The sequence below is a fragment of the Typopeltis vanoorti genome, chromosome 17 (assembly GCF_054136105.1).
Source record: "Typopeltis vanoorti isolate ZY-2024b chromosome 17, IOZ_Tvanoo_1.0, whole genome shotgun sequence".
NCBI lineage: Eukaryota > Metazoa > Arthropoda > Arachnida > Uropygi > Thelyphonidae > Typopeltis > Typopeltis vanoorti.
The window spans coordinates 6,084,389-6,098,842 of NC_143565.1; the positions used below are offsets into that span (position 1 = coordinate 6,084,389).

General features: G+C 34.7%; 1 protein-coding gene across 1 annotated transcript in view; it reads right to left on the minus strand.

Moving 5' to 3' along the window:
• The window catches only part of sdk (sidekick cell adhesion molecule), a 496,543-nt gene extending 482,399 nt beyond the window's left edge, over positions 1-14,144 (minus strand). Inside the window, exons 1-2 of the mRNA XM_090407513.1 lie at positions 13,996-14,144; positions 877-1,391 (exon numbers count right to left, since the gene is read on the minus strand). Of these exons, the coding sequence (XP_090263639.1) occupies positions 877-1,291 (415 nt within the window). The 5' untranslated portion in view covers positions 1,292-1,391; positions 13,996-14,144. The remainder of the gene's footprint in view (positions 1-876; positions 1,392-13,995) is intronic.
• Between the last annotated feature and the right edge of the window lie 310 nt (positions 14,145-14,454).

The window sequence follows — 14,454 nt, forward strand, 5'->3', positions numbered from 1 at the left end:
TCATTTAGATAATTTAGATCATTTAGATAAATTATCATTTAGATAATTTTAGATAAAAGTTTTAGATAATCTGCTGTTGATGGTAATTCCCTTCAGGAATTAACATCAACAGCAGATTATCTAAAACTTTTGACTTAGATAAAGGAGTGGGGTTATAGTTTTAATATAAGTGTAAGGTGTTGTATTTTGTAATCGACTGAAGTTCAAAGGACATATTGCAAGTCTTTCAAAGACTGTACATCATAGTGTCACTATGATAAGTACACTAACATGTAGGAATAAGAAAGTGATTGTTCCACTATATAAAGCACTGGTCACACATTTGGGCTATTGTGCTCAGATTTGGTTACCTGGTTTTCATTGTGATGTTGGAGAGGGTCCAGAGACAAGTGACTAAAACAAAATCAGGACTCTGAAATGTTGGCTATGGAGAGAGGTTGAAGGGATGTGGATTACAGAAATTGGTGGATAAGAGGAAAACAGGTAATATGATAGAGAAGTTTAAGTTAGTGAAGGGATTTTTTATCAGCTTAATCAAGGGGATTATAAAAAGTGTAGAAGGCAAGAGGGGAAGAACCAGAGGCCATCCCTAGTTGACACAATGGAGGCTGTAATAATATTAAAATTATAATAAAAAATAAATATTATAATTTTTAAATATTTAAATTTATTTATATTTATATTATTATTTATATTTAAATTTATAAATAATAATAAATAATTAAAATCAGTTTGCACAACAGACTGTTGAACATGGTAATACTCAAAACTTTGCATCATATCATCTTCTATTTAAGATTAATTCCATGATATATCATAACAAGACAAACTTACAGCAAAAGTTCAAGTATAAATATATAAAAATTAAAATCTTACCTGCAAGAACATTTGCTATACACAAACAGAAATATACAAATATCCTTAAGAAATCCTGTTTTCCAGTTGTGACTAATTTTGTAATCCTCATTTGTAATCCAAGAGGCACATAAAGAGTTGCAAATTTTAAACACACTTGTCTAACACCACGAAACAAAATCCTCATAATTCTGATGATAGAATTTGAAAAGGGATTTTTGACACTGATGTCAAATAGATTTTGATATACAGTAAAAATCACAATAATAAAAGGAACATATAAACGAGTGAGCAAAGGATGCATATTTGAAAATAAGTCGACCCACATCAGGAACAATGCATCATATTTGAATCGTTTTGTAGGTTTAGGAAGAAACCATGAGGATCTGCATGATGTTGTTGGACTTTGTAATGCATGATAACTTTTACACTGCATTATTAAGGCACAATGGAAATTATTAGAATTTTGTTAAAAATAATGAGAACAGCTCCCACATTTTAAAGCACATCAAATACCATACGGGATCCATGTGTACCTGAAAAATAAAAAAAATAAAAACTAAGTACTTCATAATTCACAAATATTTCTGCATAATGCTCAGCATATGTTATTTATGACTTATTTTTAATGGTTTTAACAACACCAAACAAACTATTTTATAAAAAAGATGTTTTATTAACTTGCTTATATTTCACTGAATTTCAAATCGGCATCATCAGAGTACAACAAGCATGTATACAGGACAGTGGGCCCTGGGCATAGCAATGCACTGGGCTACTGCCCAGTGTGCCTATGCCTTAAGATGCACTGGTAGGGACAAATGACCTGACTGTGAACAATGAGAATGTAAGATTGGCTATCAGGAGGTTGTTGAGAAAGATAAAAGATAAGTGTCATAGGAAAGGTCAGTGTGTTGCCCAGGTATGACAGTAATGAGATGAGGTGGAGAGCAAGAATTATGAATGATATGTTAGCATAAATGCATGAAGAGAAAGGAGTGCAGTTCGTTAATGTGTGTGTAGAATGAGTTTGAAGGAAGAATTGAATTGTATAAGAATGATGGACTGCATTTGAATGGTTTTGGTGTGAGTCATTGGAAGAGACTACTGCTGTTGGAAGGGAAAGTAATGAGTGCAGAAAATGAATCTGAGCAAGTAAGAAAGGAGATATTGAAGTAGTGCTTATGAATGAAGAAGTTAGTAGCATGAGTGTACAGAATGAAAGAACAAGTGTACAACACAAACAGGGAGACTTACAGTAGACAGGGGAACACAGTTATAGATCCAGGAATGAGCTGTTATGTTTTTATACGAATGCTAAAAGTATAAGAAACAAGACAAATGAAATGGTTGCATTGATTGAGTTTGTTCACCCAAAAATTGTTGGAATAAGTGAGACATGGTTGGATAAGGATGACATCCTGACAGGAATAGAGATGGAAGGGTATGATGTATTTTGTGAAGATAGAATGGGTAAAAAGGGAGGTGGAGTGCTATTGATAATAGATAAAAAAGTTATGTTCATACAAGGTAGAGATGCAAGAGGGAAATAGTGGTAATGGTTTTAAGGCAGTATCGTGAGAGATAGGCAGTGAATAGAATGAAATAGTCTGATGTTGTTATAGACCTGTTAATGTGGATGGTAGTTACCATGAAATGTATAATCAAATTAGCCAGGCAAATAAGAAAAGGTTGATCATCATGGGTGATTTAAATTATGGCAATACAGATTGGAATGACAAGATAGCAACTGAAAGTAAAGAAACTGAGTTTCTTGAGTTTTTGAGGAATAGCTACATGAGGCACAATGCAACAGAGGGCACATGAAGACTGAGGGTCTTGAATTCGATCATTTTATCAGAGGATGTTATTATAAATAAGGTGTCAAATCTCCCTCCAGTTGGTGAGAGTGACCATGAAGTGATTACCTGGATGGTTGCCAGCCATGTGAGGAAAGGATATATGCGAAACTACAAGGCAAATGATTATTAGCTCAGGAGACAGCTTGGAGATGTAGCAAAGAATGAGAAGTTGGGTGGAAAGGAGAGCAATACTACCTGGGTGATATTCAAGAACTATCTAGTAGAAGCAATGTCTAAATGTATTCCAAATGTCAGAAGGTAAAATAAGGTAGGTGTGAAATGGATAAATGAAGAGATTAAGCATGCAATACAGTGAAAAAAGTCATTATGGAGGCAACATGAGAGGAGTGATAATAATCAATTCCATGAGGAATACAAAGAATAGGCAAGGAGGGTGACTCAGTTGGTAAGGGTAGCAAAAGTTCAGTATGAGCAACAGTTAGCTAATGAAGCTAAAAAAAAAAATCCTAGGGAGTTCTTTCAATATGTAGCCAGCAAAAGTAAGAACAATAATGGCAGGATGACAATGATTGGAGAAAATGGTATAAGGACAACTGTTGCAGAGGATATAGTTCAGATATTTAATGAACAGTACATAAAGGTCTTTCATCCTTGTGAATGTGACATCATGGAGAATTTGAGAGCAGTGGAAATGAGGAGGAGGAGAGACTGACTGTGAGTGAGGAAGAGGTATGTGGAGATTTAAGTAAACTTGATATTAAAAGGATGTGAGACTTGATATATCATCACATATTTTGAAGGAATGAACCAGGAAGTTGACATCTGCCTTGACATAGTTGTTTAATATGAGTCTGACATGGGATCAAGTTCCAAAGGAGTGGAAGGAAGGCAAGACTGTATCGCTTCATAAACAAAGCAACAGAATTCAAGCATCAAATTATAGACCATCTGTGTGTCAGGTGTTTTGGTTAAAGTGCTGGAAAGACTGGTGAGAATCAGGATCCAGAATTGGGTTGACAACAATGGTATTATCTTTGATGGACTACACAGATTTGTTAAAGGGAAGCCACGTTTTAGTAATCTATTTACTTACTTTACTTACTTATTACGGCAGCAGCATTGAATGTGGAAGATGAATACACAATAGTATACTTAGACTTCGCAAAGGCTTTTGATAGATTACCGCATGATAAGTTGATAATCAAACTAGAGCAGATGAGGCTGGATATTAGACTAGTGCATTGGATCGGAGATTAGCTGTCTGATAGGTATGAACAAGCTGTGTATGGGGGGAGAGCAATATCCCAGAAGAGGAAAGTCACTAGTGGTCTGTCTTGGGCACGGGGGGGGGGGGGGGTCTGTTTTAGGACAATTTCTGTTCAACCTGTATGTTAATGATATTGGGGAAGATTTGAATGGGGAATATTCAGTTGTTTGCAAATGATGCAAAGTTAGGTCAAACTATGAAGAGCAGAGAAGATGATGTGCCCATTCAAGTATATTACAAATATACTTGAATGGGCACAGTAGTGTGGATATCAGTTCAATGTTATAAAATATAAAGGTTTAACATTGAACTGACATCCACACTCCTGAACTGAAGCCAAAAGGATTCAGTTCGGTGATGCAAAAATTATAAAAATCAAGTGGATATTAAATACAGCATTATTTCAAAGCCAAATACAGAAGCCTTTTGCTCTTTATTTTAGTAAATACTTTTACACACTGACCGAGAGTTTTGTAAACAGGCCTGGAACTCTTTTTCCGGAATGCTCTCGAGTTCCTTTATCGCATCATGCTGAATATCAGCAATGTCAGATAATCTTCATCCTTTTAGCACAGCCTTTAATTTTGGAAACAGCCAGAAATCACAGGAAGATAAGTCAGGTGAATAAGCAGGATGGCCTAATTCGGTAATAGTTTTTTTGGCCAGAAACTCTCTCAGGATGAGCGCCCTATGGCTTGGCTCATTTTCATGATGGATGACACACTTATCAGGCCACAATTCAGGTCTTTTTCTCCGAACATAATCTCAATCTTTTCAGCACCTCTAAATAGCATTGTTAGTGGCCGTTTGTGCCTGTTAAATGAATTTATAATGGACCATCCCCTTATGATCAAAGAAAACTCTGTTCACATTTGCATCCATCATTTTTGTTTTTGGCTGCCCACTTCTAGGGGTTGTCATTCACATCTTCTCGCCCACCTTTGATTCTCTAATGCCACTCAAAGACACTAGACTTTTTCAGAGCATCCACATCATATGCCACTTTCAACAGCTCCAATGTTTCAATAGCAGTTTTGCCGATTTTCACACAAAATTTGATGTTAACACGCTGTTCCAAATTTCGATCACACATTTTTATGCCAAAGTTTACATGCAGATCTCTGTTTTTTGCAATAGCCAACTAGCAAATGGCTCTATCAACTTGAGGTTTATGCACGCATTAGTTAAAACATGTACAATGATGATTACTCACATGGCTCCAACCAAATCACCACACAGGCGACACTATGCAGCTGTTCCGGGAATTAAATTGTCACACCTCATATATATATATATATATATATATATATATATATATCAGTGGCATCGATTTGACCGCATGATTGCATTTTTATTGATGTATGAAAGTTTTAAGAGTGCATAGAGCATCAACACTCATCTTAATTGGTTTAATGCAGTTAATTGTAGGATAACTTTGAATACTTTATCAATTAATTGTAACCAAATCTGTGTAGAGTGGGGGGAAATGTTTGTTTTAAGATATATTAGAAAACAACAATGAAGGAGAATGCTATATTTGGTTGGTATATTTTAATTTGAATTAGGAAGAGGAGAGTGAGGCTTACCTCCTTCAACTATAATCATACAATCTGCAAAAGCTCTGACAAAAAACAGGTGTGCTAAGACATTCAGTAGATCGTCAACATCATTTCCCATTGTAAATATGAGCAAAAAGGTTATAAATTATTTATAAAAAAATTATATATTAAAAACTTGTCTATATCGGTGTTTACACTTCACACATGCAAAACAGATGAAACTCGGAAAACAAAAACAGCAACTCATGAAAAATTACAATGTTCAATTGGATTAGCTGACACAATAGCCAGTCGCAGCCACTGATTTCTGGGTGTTATTGTCTCAGCACACACACCCTACCTCACCTTCTGGTGATTTAAAACTACTGGAACACTAACAATTTGACATGCTGCACCATCTGCATTTCTACTGAAAGGACTCAAAGGTGATTATTGCTTACACTTGGATAAAGGATGAAACCAAGAATACACATGGGATATTGAATTCACATTATATAATGCAAATCATTTACCATCTAAGGACTTTCACAAAATAATGCATCCTATATAATACACAACTAACAAAAAAAAAAAAAAAAGTTTTTTTTTTTTTTTTTTTTTGTCAGAGGATCATTCATGTATTGGAGTTAAATCAGTCCATTAACAAAGATCAGAATTTTTAAAGATTATACTTGACAAGAAGTTAGATTAAAACAAAAATATAACTTGTTTTAATTAAAAGATAGAACAAGAATATAATTTGTCAAATATAATATAATATACTTTCTAACCAAGCAAAAAATAACAAAAAAATTCTATAACTAATTCTACAATTGAAAAAAAAAAAAAAAAGTGTGTCAGGCACAACTGTAAAATAATGGTTTAACTCAAAGTTTTATTGTCTCTAGGACTAGAATTCTAGGATTAATATATAGTACACAGCATATGATCTCATCCTCCCGAAGTGCATCACCTTACACTAAGCCACATTAAACTGACAGTCATTTACCTTTGCCCATACTACCAGAATATTTAAGTCATCCTGCAAGGTATCTACATCACCTTCATTGACCATTGCTCTTCCCAACTGTGCATCATCATCAAAAAAAAAAAAAAAAAGTGGACATTTCCTGTCAGATTATTTCCAATATCCTTAATGTATAAATTAAACAAAAGAGGACCAAGTACTGAGACCTGAGGTACATCACTAGTCACCTGCCTTCTCCTGAACTCAGCTTCTTCATAAACCAATCTTTGATATCTGTCTCCATCAGCAACTCTCTAATCCAAATCATTCAGCTTTGGATCCATTCCATTTGTTCCAATTTATGCAAAGAGTTCTATGTGGAAACCTGTCAAATGCCTTTTGCACAAAGTCCACCAAGTAAGGATTTTCTTTATCAAATTCCACTGTTAATTTATTATAGAAAGCAAGTTACTAAGGCAAAACCATGTTGCCACTTATAAAGTAGCATATTTCTTTATACCCAGTCCTGAATTCTAATTTTTATCAATTTCTCCAAAACCTTAACCACCACTCCTGATATACTGATCAGCCAATAATTTGCTACTTCTGCCTTGGAGCTTCCCTTATGCAGTTCATGCAAATTTGACAATGCATACCATCTACGTTCTCCCTTATACCCCCCTGGATTATAGCAGCAACTAATTACATATTTCACCTGTTGATCTCTATCTCACACCAAATAGCCTCAAATGCCCTGCCATTAGCAAAACCCTTCTCTCTTATTCTGTCTCCTCTGTCCTCCCTGAAAATACTATATCCCTTACATTTTATCCCTATAAATATATCAGTTTTAGTCAACCAAGTATCACTAATTCCTATCATTTTTGGCCAAGTTGTTCTTACTACTGCCAATGTATTCATATGAATAAGTAAACATGCAGAAAGTTGTGAACAATCATTATCTCTTCTGTAGTAAGGATTTTCTTAACTACATAACATCAAAAGAGGACCAAATACTGAGACCTGAGGTACATCACTAGTCACCTGCCTTCTCCTGAACTCAGCTTCTCCATAAACCAATCTTTGATATCTGTCACCATTAGCAACCCTCTAATCCAAATCAACAGCTTTGGATTGGATCCATTCCATTTGTTCCAATTTATGCAACAAGATAAAACATCTTGTTACTAAGTAAATAAATGCTATCAACTTATTCCAGTGGCCTTATAAACTTTAATCAAATATTATATATAAAACTATTTATAATATTTATAATAATATATAAATATAATCATTATATGATTATATAAATACATTATATGACCAGCAAGCACATGAGCAATACAAAGCACAGACCAGAAAAGACTGGGATGCAGTGGCGGTCCGTGAAGTTTTAAGCAGGGTGCCTATACAAAATAATTTTTAAAAAATTATTTTTTTCCTAATCAGTAACCAATTTATTAATAAATAAACCTACAGATTTATTTATTAATAAACTGGTTACTGATTAGGAAAAATAATAATTTTTTAAAAATTATTTTGTATAGGCAGCAATCCCATTTAAAACTTCACAGGCCACCACTGCTGGGAAGGCAAAATCAAAGTATGAGAAATTAGCCAAGCAATCCAAGAATAATCTCAAGGAATTCTTTCAATATGTGGCAACCAAAAGAAAGAATGACCACAGTAGAATGGTTTGAAGAATGCAGATGGTAGGGAAGCAACTGAAGCAGATGAACTAGTTGAATGATTGAGTAATCATTTTGCAAGAGTGCATCATCAAGGTAATGATATTACAGTAATAGATATGACAGGGATTAATGTGGAAGTACATAGGATATTACAGAATCTGGATGTCAATACAGATATGGGTTTGGATGGTATATCAGCTCATGTATTACAAGAATGTGTTAGGATAGTATAACTAGATTGTTATATGGACTACCCTATATCTCATGTTATATGGATGTTATATCTCAGCTCAGGTAGTCCCCCCCAAGGGAATAGAAGGAAGTAAAAATAGTTCCATTGCTTAAAGGTGGTTCCAAGACTGATATAGCTAATTACAGACAATTAGCATTTCAGGAGTGGTGGTCAAAGCATTGAAGAAGTTGATTAAAGACAAAATTCAAGAATGGGTAAATAGGAATGGGATATTGTATGGAGGCAGTATGGCTTTGTGAAGGGTAGATCGTGCTTCAGCAACTTACTCACTTTCTAGAATAACATGACAGCTGAGTTGGATAAAGGCAATGACTACAGGGTCATACTGTTGGACTTGACAAAGGTGTTGGATAGGATACCACATGGAATCTTGATTTGCAATTACATCAAATGGTGGATATAGATATGAAGCTGGTGATGTGGATAAGAGATTGGTTGATGGAGAGATATCAGATAGTAGTCTATACAGGTGCATAGTACTGTAGAAGGCCTGTGACTAATGACATGCCACAGGGCTTTGTATTTGGGTTACTAGTATTTCATTTGTTTATTAATTGATATGATCTGAAGGGAAATATTCAGTTGATTGCAGATGATGCAAAATTAGGTAGGGCAATAGTCAATAAGGATGATATTGATATCTTACAGGATAATTTAAATAGCTGGCAATATGGGAAAAGAAGAATGGATACCAATTTAATGTGGCAAAGTGTAAGGTTATGCATTTTGGAGTGAAAAGATTATCATCTGTATACCATGATGGAACTGTACTCCAGGAACTTGAAACCAGGGATTTGGGGATGTTGGTGGATAGGGAGTTGAAATTCAGAGGGCACATTACAAAAGTAGCTAAAACAGCTCATAGGATTACCTGGTTATTGAAGAACCCCCTGACATGCAGAGATAAGGTTACTATTCCACTTTATAAGGTCTCATCTGGCTTACTGAACACAGATCTGGTTGACTGGGTTTCTTAGAGATGTGGATGAGGTGGGACAGATTCAGAGGAGAGTAACTAGGATGGAGGCAGAACTGTATAGTGCTCCATATGAGAAGAGATTGAAGATGTGTTTGGTTACAGAAGCCAAGTGATCAGCTGATAAGGTAGAAGATATGATAAAGACATAAGTTGCTTAGGGGGTTATATGACTGATGTGGATGAAAAAATATTTCAGTACATGAATAACGTGAGGAAAACTAGATGTCATTCATAGAAATTAAGTAAGAGTGTGGTCAGCAAGGGAGTGAGGACTAGATTTTTTTTCTTGGAAAGCGGAATAGATTGCCAGAGTCAATTGTGTGTGCTTTGTCAGTGAATGATTTCAAGGCAAAATGTGGCAGATATTGTACAGGTATTAATAATTTTTTTTTTTTTTTTAAGTGGACCTCCAACGATATCTTTGAACTACATGGAGATTCGTGAATAATAATATAATTATGATATATATATATATTTGTGTGTGTGTGTGTGTGTGTGTGTGTGTGTGTGTGTGTGTGTGTGTGTGTGTGTGTGTTAAAACATTGTTTTTTAGAATTAATATATTTTTCCTAGGCTATACTGAATATCTGGTACTCATGAATATTTGTAAGCACTTCAATGGAAAAATATATTTCCTTAAGTTTTTCCAACATAAAGAAGACCATCAATATGCTGACAGACATAGCGAACAACACAGTCTAATTTTATTTTGAGGATTTGCTGTGTTGTTATCATCATTATTATCACTACCTGACATCTCCAAGGACTCATGGGAAGGCACTCTACAACTCTCCACCATTTAATCCACCAACTACACAGAACCACTATTACAATGAACTGTGGAACTACTTTTGAGATATTAAAATAAATTCTTTAAATGCTGAAGATTCAGGCATTCAAAAATAATAGAAAAATTATTATATCTGTCATGTTCCTCATCATCATCAAATTCCTGCCATGTACCCTCAAGGGGTGTATAGGATATGATAGTACTACATGAAAAAAATTACATCATTATTAATTTCCTATCTACAATTTTCCTCCAAATCAGTCTGATACTTGTCAAGACTCCAACATTATCAGATCTTATATTTCTATCGTCTAAGGCACTTTGTACCATATCAATCCACCTATATTTTGGTCTTCCTCTGGGTCGTTTTGCTGCCAACCTGGCAGAGAACACTTGTTTTGCTAATCTTTTCTCGCCCATTCTGTTTAAGTGACCATACCACCTGAGATTAGCTCTGCTAACGCATTCCTGGATGCTGACAATGTCAAGTTCTTTCCTAATATCCTCGTTTTTAATATGATATTGCCATTGATGCCATCTGTTCACGCCTATAATCTTTCTCAGGGCTCTCATATCTGTGGTCTCTAGTCTTTGGTCAAGTGTTTTACTTCTGGCCCAGCTCTTAGATCCATATGTTAAAACTGGTTTGAACACTGTCTTGTATACAGCTAATTTAGTGTTCCGACTAATTTCTCTCTTATTCCATATGAATTTATTCAATTGACTTCCCACCATACCAGCTTTGCTGATTCTGTTGTCAAATTCTATATTTAATTTACCATCTTCACTAAAAATCGTGCCTAAATAGCTGAAATGTTTTACTTGTTCCACAGGTTCTCCAATCACAACACAGTTGACATTTTCAATGATTCTGCCTATTTTCATTGTGTTTGTCTTTTTATTGCTGACCTTCATACTATATCTATTACAACAGCTATTCAATTTAGTCAGAGAATCTTGCACTCTTGTAGCGGATTTATTTAGAAGTATAACATCATCCACATAAAGCAAAGAGCTGACATTAACATCTCCAATTTTCATATCATGTTTAATACCACTTTCCTTCATAATGTGATCCATATAGATAATGAATAACAGATGGGATAATGTACATCCTTGTCTCACACCAGATTTAACATTAAACCATCTTCCTGTACTTCCTTCAATTCTAACTGCTGACTTACAACTCAAATAAAGACTAAGTATTGCTTGATATAATGCCCCATTGACACCATATAACTGCAGCGTATTGAATAGCTTCTCTCTTGGCACCTTGTCATATGCCTTTTCCAAATCAACAAAAAGTTAAATACAGATCTTTGTTATATTCCCATGCTTTCTCGACTATTTGTCATGAAATGAAGATCTGATCCTGACAGCCTCTATTTGGCCTGAATCCAGCTTGTTCTTCCACAATTCTTCTCAACCGTTTCTCAAGTATACTTGCATAGATCTTGCCAGGAACACTCAGTAGGGAAATACCTCTATAATTCTCACATGCAGTTTTATTTCCCTTTTTATATATGGGTACTATGAGAGCTCTACTCCAATCATCTGGAATTCATCCCTCTGTCCAGGCTTTCTGAACTATGCAGTGCAGCCACTGTAAGACTCTTATACCACCATACTTCAGCATTTCTGGTCGAATATCATCTACTCCTGCTGCCTTTCCACATTTCAAGCCCTTGATGGCTTTTTCTACTTCAAGTATGGATATGTATTCCTGACTACATGCCTAGTCAGTGTTTTTGACCACTGTGCTGTCATCACTGCTTGTTTCATTTAGCAGTTTTTCAAAGTAATTACTCCATACTTCAAGGATATCTTTTTCTCCCATTTTCATGTCACCTTTATCATCTCTAACTCCTTTTACAGCACTCTTTTCTCCATTCCTAAGCTTCTTCAACAACCTCCAGAAAATTTTGCTGCCCTCTTGATATTTATTTTCTATATTCTTGCCAAAGTCTTCCCATGACTTTTGTTTAGCTAGTTTTACACAGTGTTTAGCATTCTTGCATTTGTCTCTGTATTCTCTAAGAGCACAAGCTGACTTATTTGACAGGAACTTTTGATATGCTTTCTTCTTTTCCTTCACTGCCTCCTTAACTTCCTGTGTCCACCAGGGAGTTCTGATTTTTTTATCCTTACAGACAACCTGACCACATGCCTCTCTGGCAGAATCAATCAATGTTTTCTTCAGAGTTTGCCACTGAATCTCCAAGGTTTGATTCCTGTTCTCAAACTCTTTCATTTTTTCTTCAATAATCTTTGTGTATTTTAATCTACAGTTCACATCTGAGAGCTGCTCAACTTTTATTTGCTTTTAAACTTTCTTACATGTTTTTCTTTTCAATATGAAATTCAATTTTATCTTGCTCAAGACTAAACAGTGATCACTTCCAATTTCAAATCCTCTGTACACTCTGGTGTCCTGCAGCAGGGAGAAAACATCACTATCAACATGTCAAGTTCCTATAAAATTATATTTAATATTTTCAAAATAAATGAAACATCACTATATGGGAGATTCTTTTTTAGTTGCATTTGATATCCTTGATTGATCTGGCTGTTTTTTCATACTTTTTTCTGCACAGATGTGCAATAAAATAATCCAATATGAAATCGCTGTATACACAGCTATGGTAATCTGGTACTATCATGGGTTATTCTTATAAAAATGAAAATCTTACTGGATGCAACAAGAATTCAAAATCTAGTATATTATTATATTTTTATTACTTCCTACCAAATACCACTAAAACTTGCAGAACACAAATTTTATTTGATTTATTCACATTTATTAATTTACAATTATGGGTGACTCAATGAGGAAGATGCGATTTAAAATGTCACTATAATAATGAATCTCTCTCCATTTGGGAGAAAATAAGCATACTATTTGCGTGTGTGGTATCTGTTCACAATTATTTACAACTAAACGACAGATGAAATATTTGTATTTTTTATTTTATTTTATGCATTTAAGAGGTTATAATTTATTACGGAATGATGTGGAATATTACTATTACTTGACATCTCTATGAATATGTCAAATAACTTTCTTTTGCATGTTTACAAGCTATCCCTAGACTAAAAATAAATAAATATAAAATAAATATAATAAATGAGTTTTAAAAAAAAAAGTTCTGATACGAAAATTTAATATATATATATATATATATATATATATATACACACACACACACACACACACACACACACACACACACTAATCCAACAACGGTCTTTTTTTGTTGTTGTTGTTCTTTTACTTTTGCTGATATTAATCACGCTATTAAAATGAACATATCTATTATACTTTCTAGTATTCAAGCATTTCATTTACAAATTTGGTACAGTTTTGACGGAATATTAATGTATTGACATCGAAGCATTCATCAGGACCCAACTACAGTATCCAATAAAAGCTTCTTGTGGGATCCATGAGGTATTTACTGTGACCCCGAAAGTTTCATTCGGCTCGCTTCAGGCCCTAGGTCCAGAATTCCGGTACCGGAACAATTAGTAAAAACTGTACTAGTCAAGCAAAGTTTCCATTGATCTGTGCAACTTTCAAAACAATATTAAAAAAATCGTGAATATTTGGTCCATTTAGTTTACAAACTTTTACTTATGGACAGTATTTGAAACAACTTATTAATAAGATTTTTTCGTAAGGAAATATGATCTGATTCAAAAAGATACATCAGCTGAAACTACTTCAGCGTCTAAATTGCAGATATACAACTTGAAACTGTATTAGCAACCGCCATGTTGAAGGCTATCTCACCTGGTGCAACTTCTCCATAAACGTATCTGTCCCAGGACTTACCTTTATGCTCATGGTTCAGTTTAAACTTCTGTTCCGATACTCCGGTAGCTGCCATTTCCGGTTAATTGGATTCAAATTAATCAAGACATGACATTTTCTGATATATATAAAGAAAACTTCAACTTGACACATACACACATAATGAAACAAACAAGTATATCATATTTAACAGGTTCAAAGCGATGAACATCACCACACCAAAGCCAGCAAGCACTATGCACGACAGAATCGGCACAAAACGCGAAGCAGGTGGGCGCTTCTCTGCTCAGCTTTCAGATCACGTGGCAAAAAATAACTTTATTGGATAAGGCCGTCAACCTGGCTGGACAAGCTGCCGCGAAAGATATTTGGTAACCCCTAATAAAAGGCTGTGCCCTAAGATCACATAATATGAACAATTTCTAGCGAAGACATTTTAATAAAATAAAAAGGAAAGGAGCTCTGCCGAATTAAATTAGT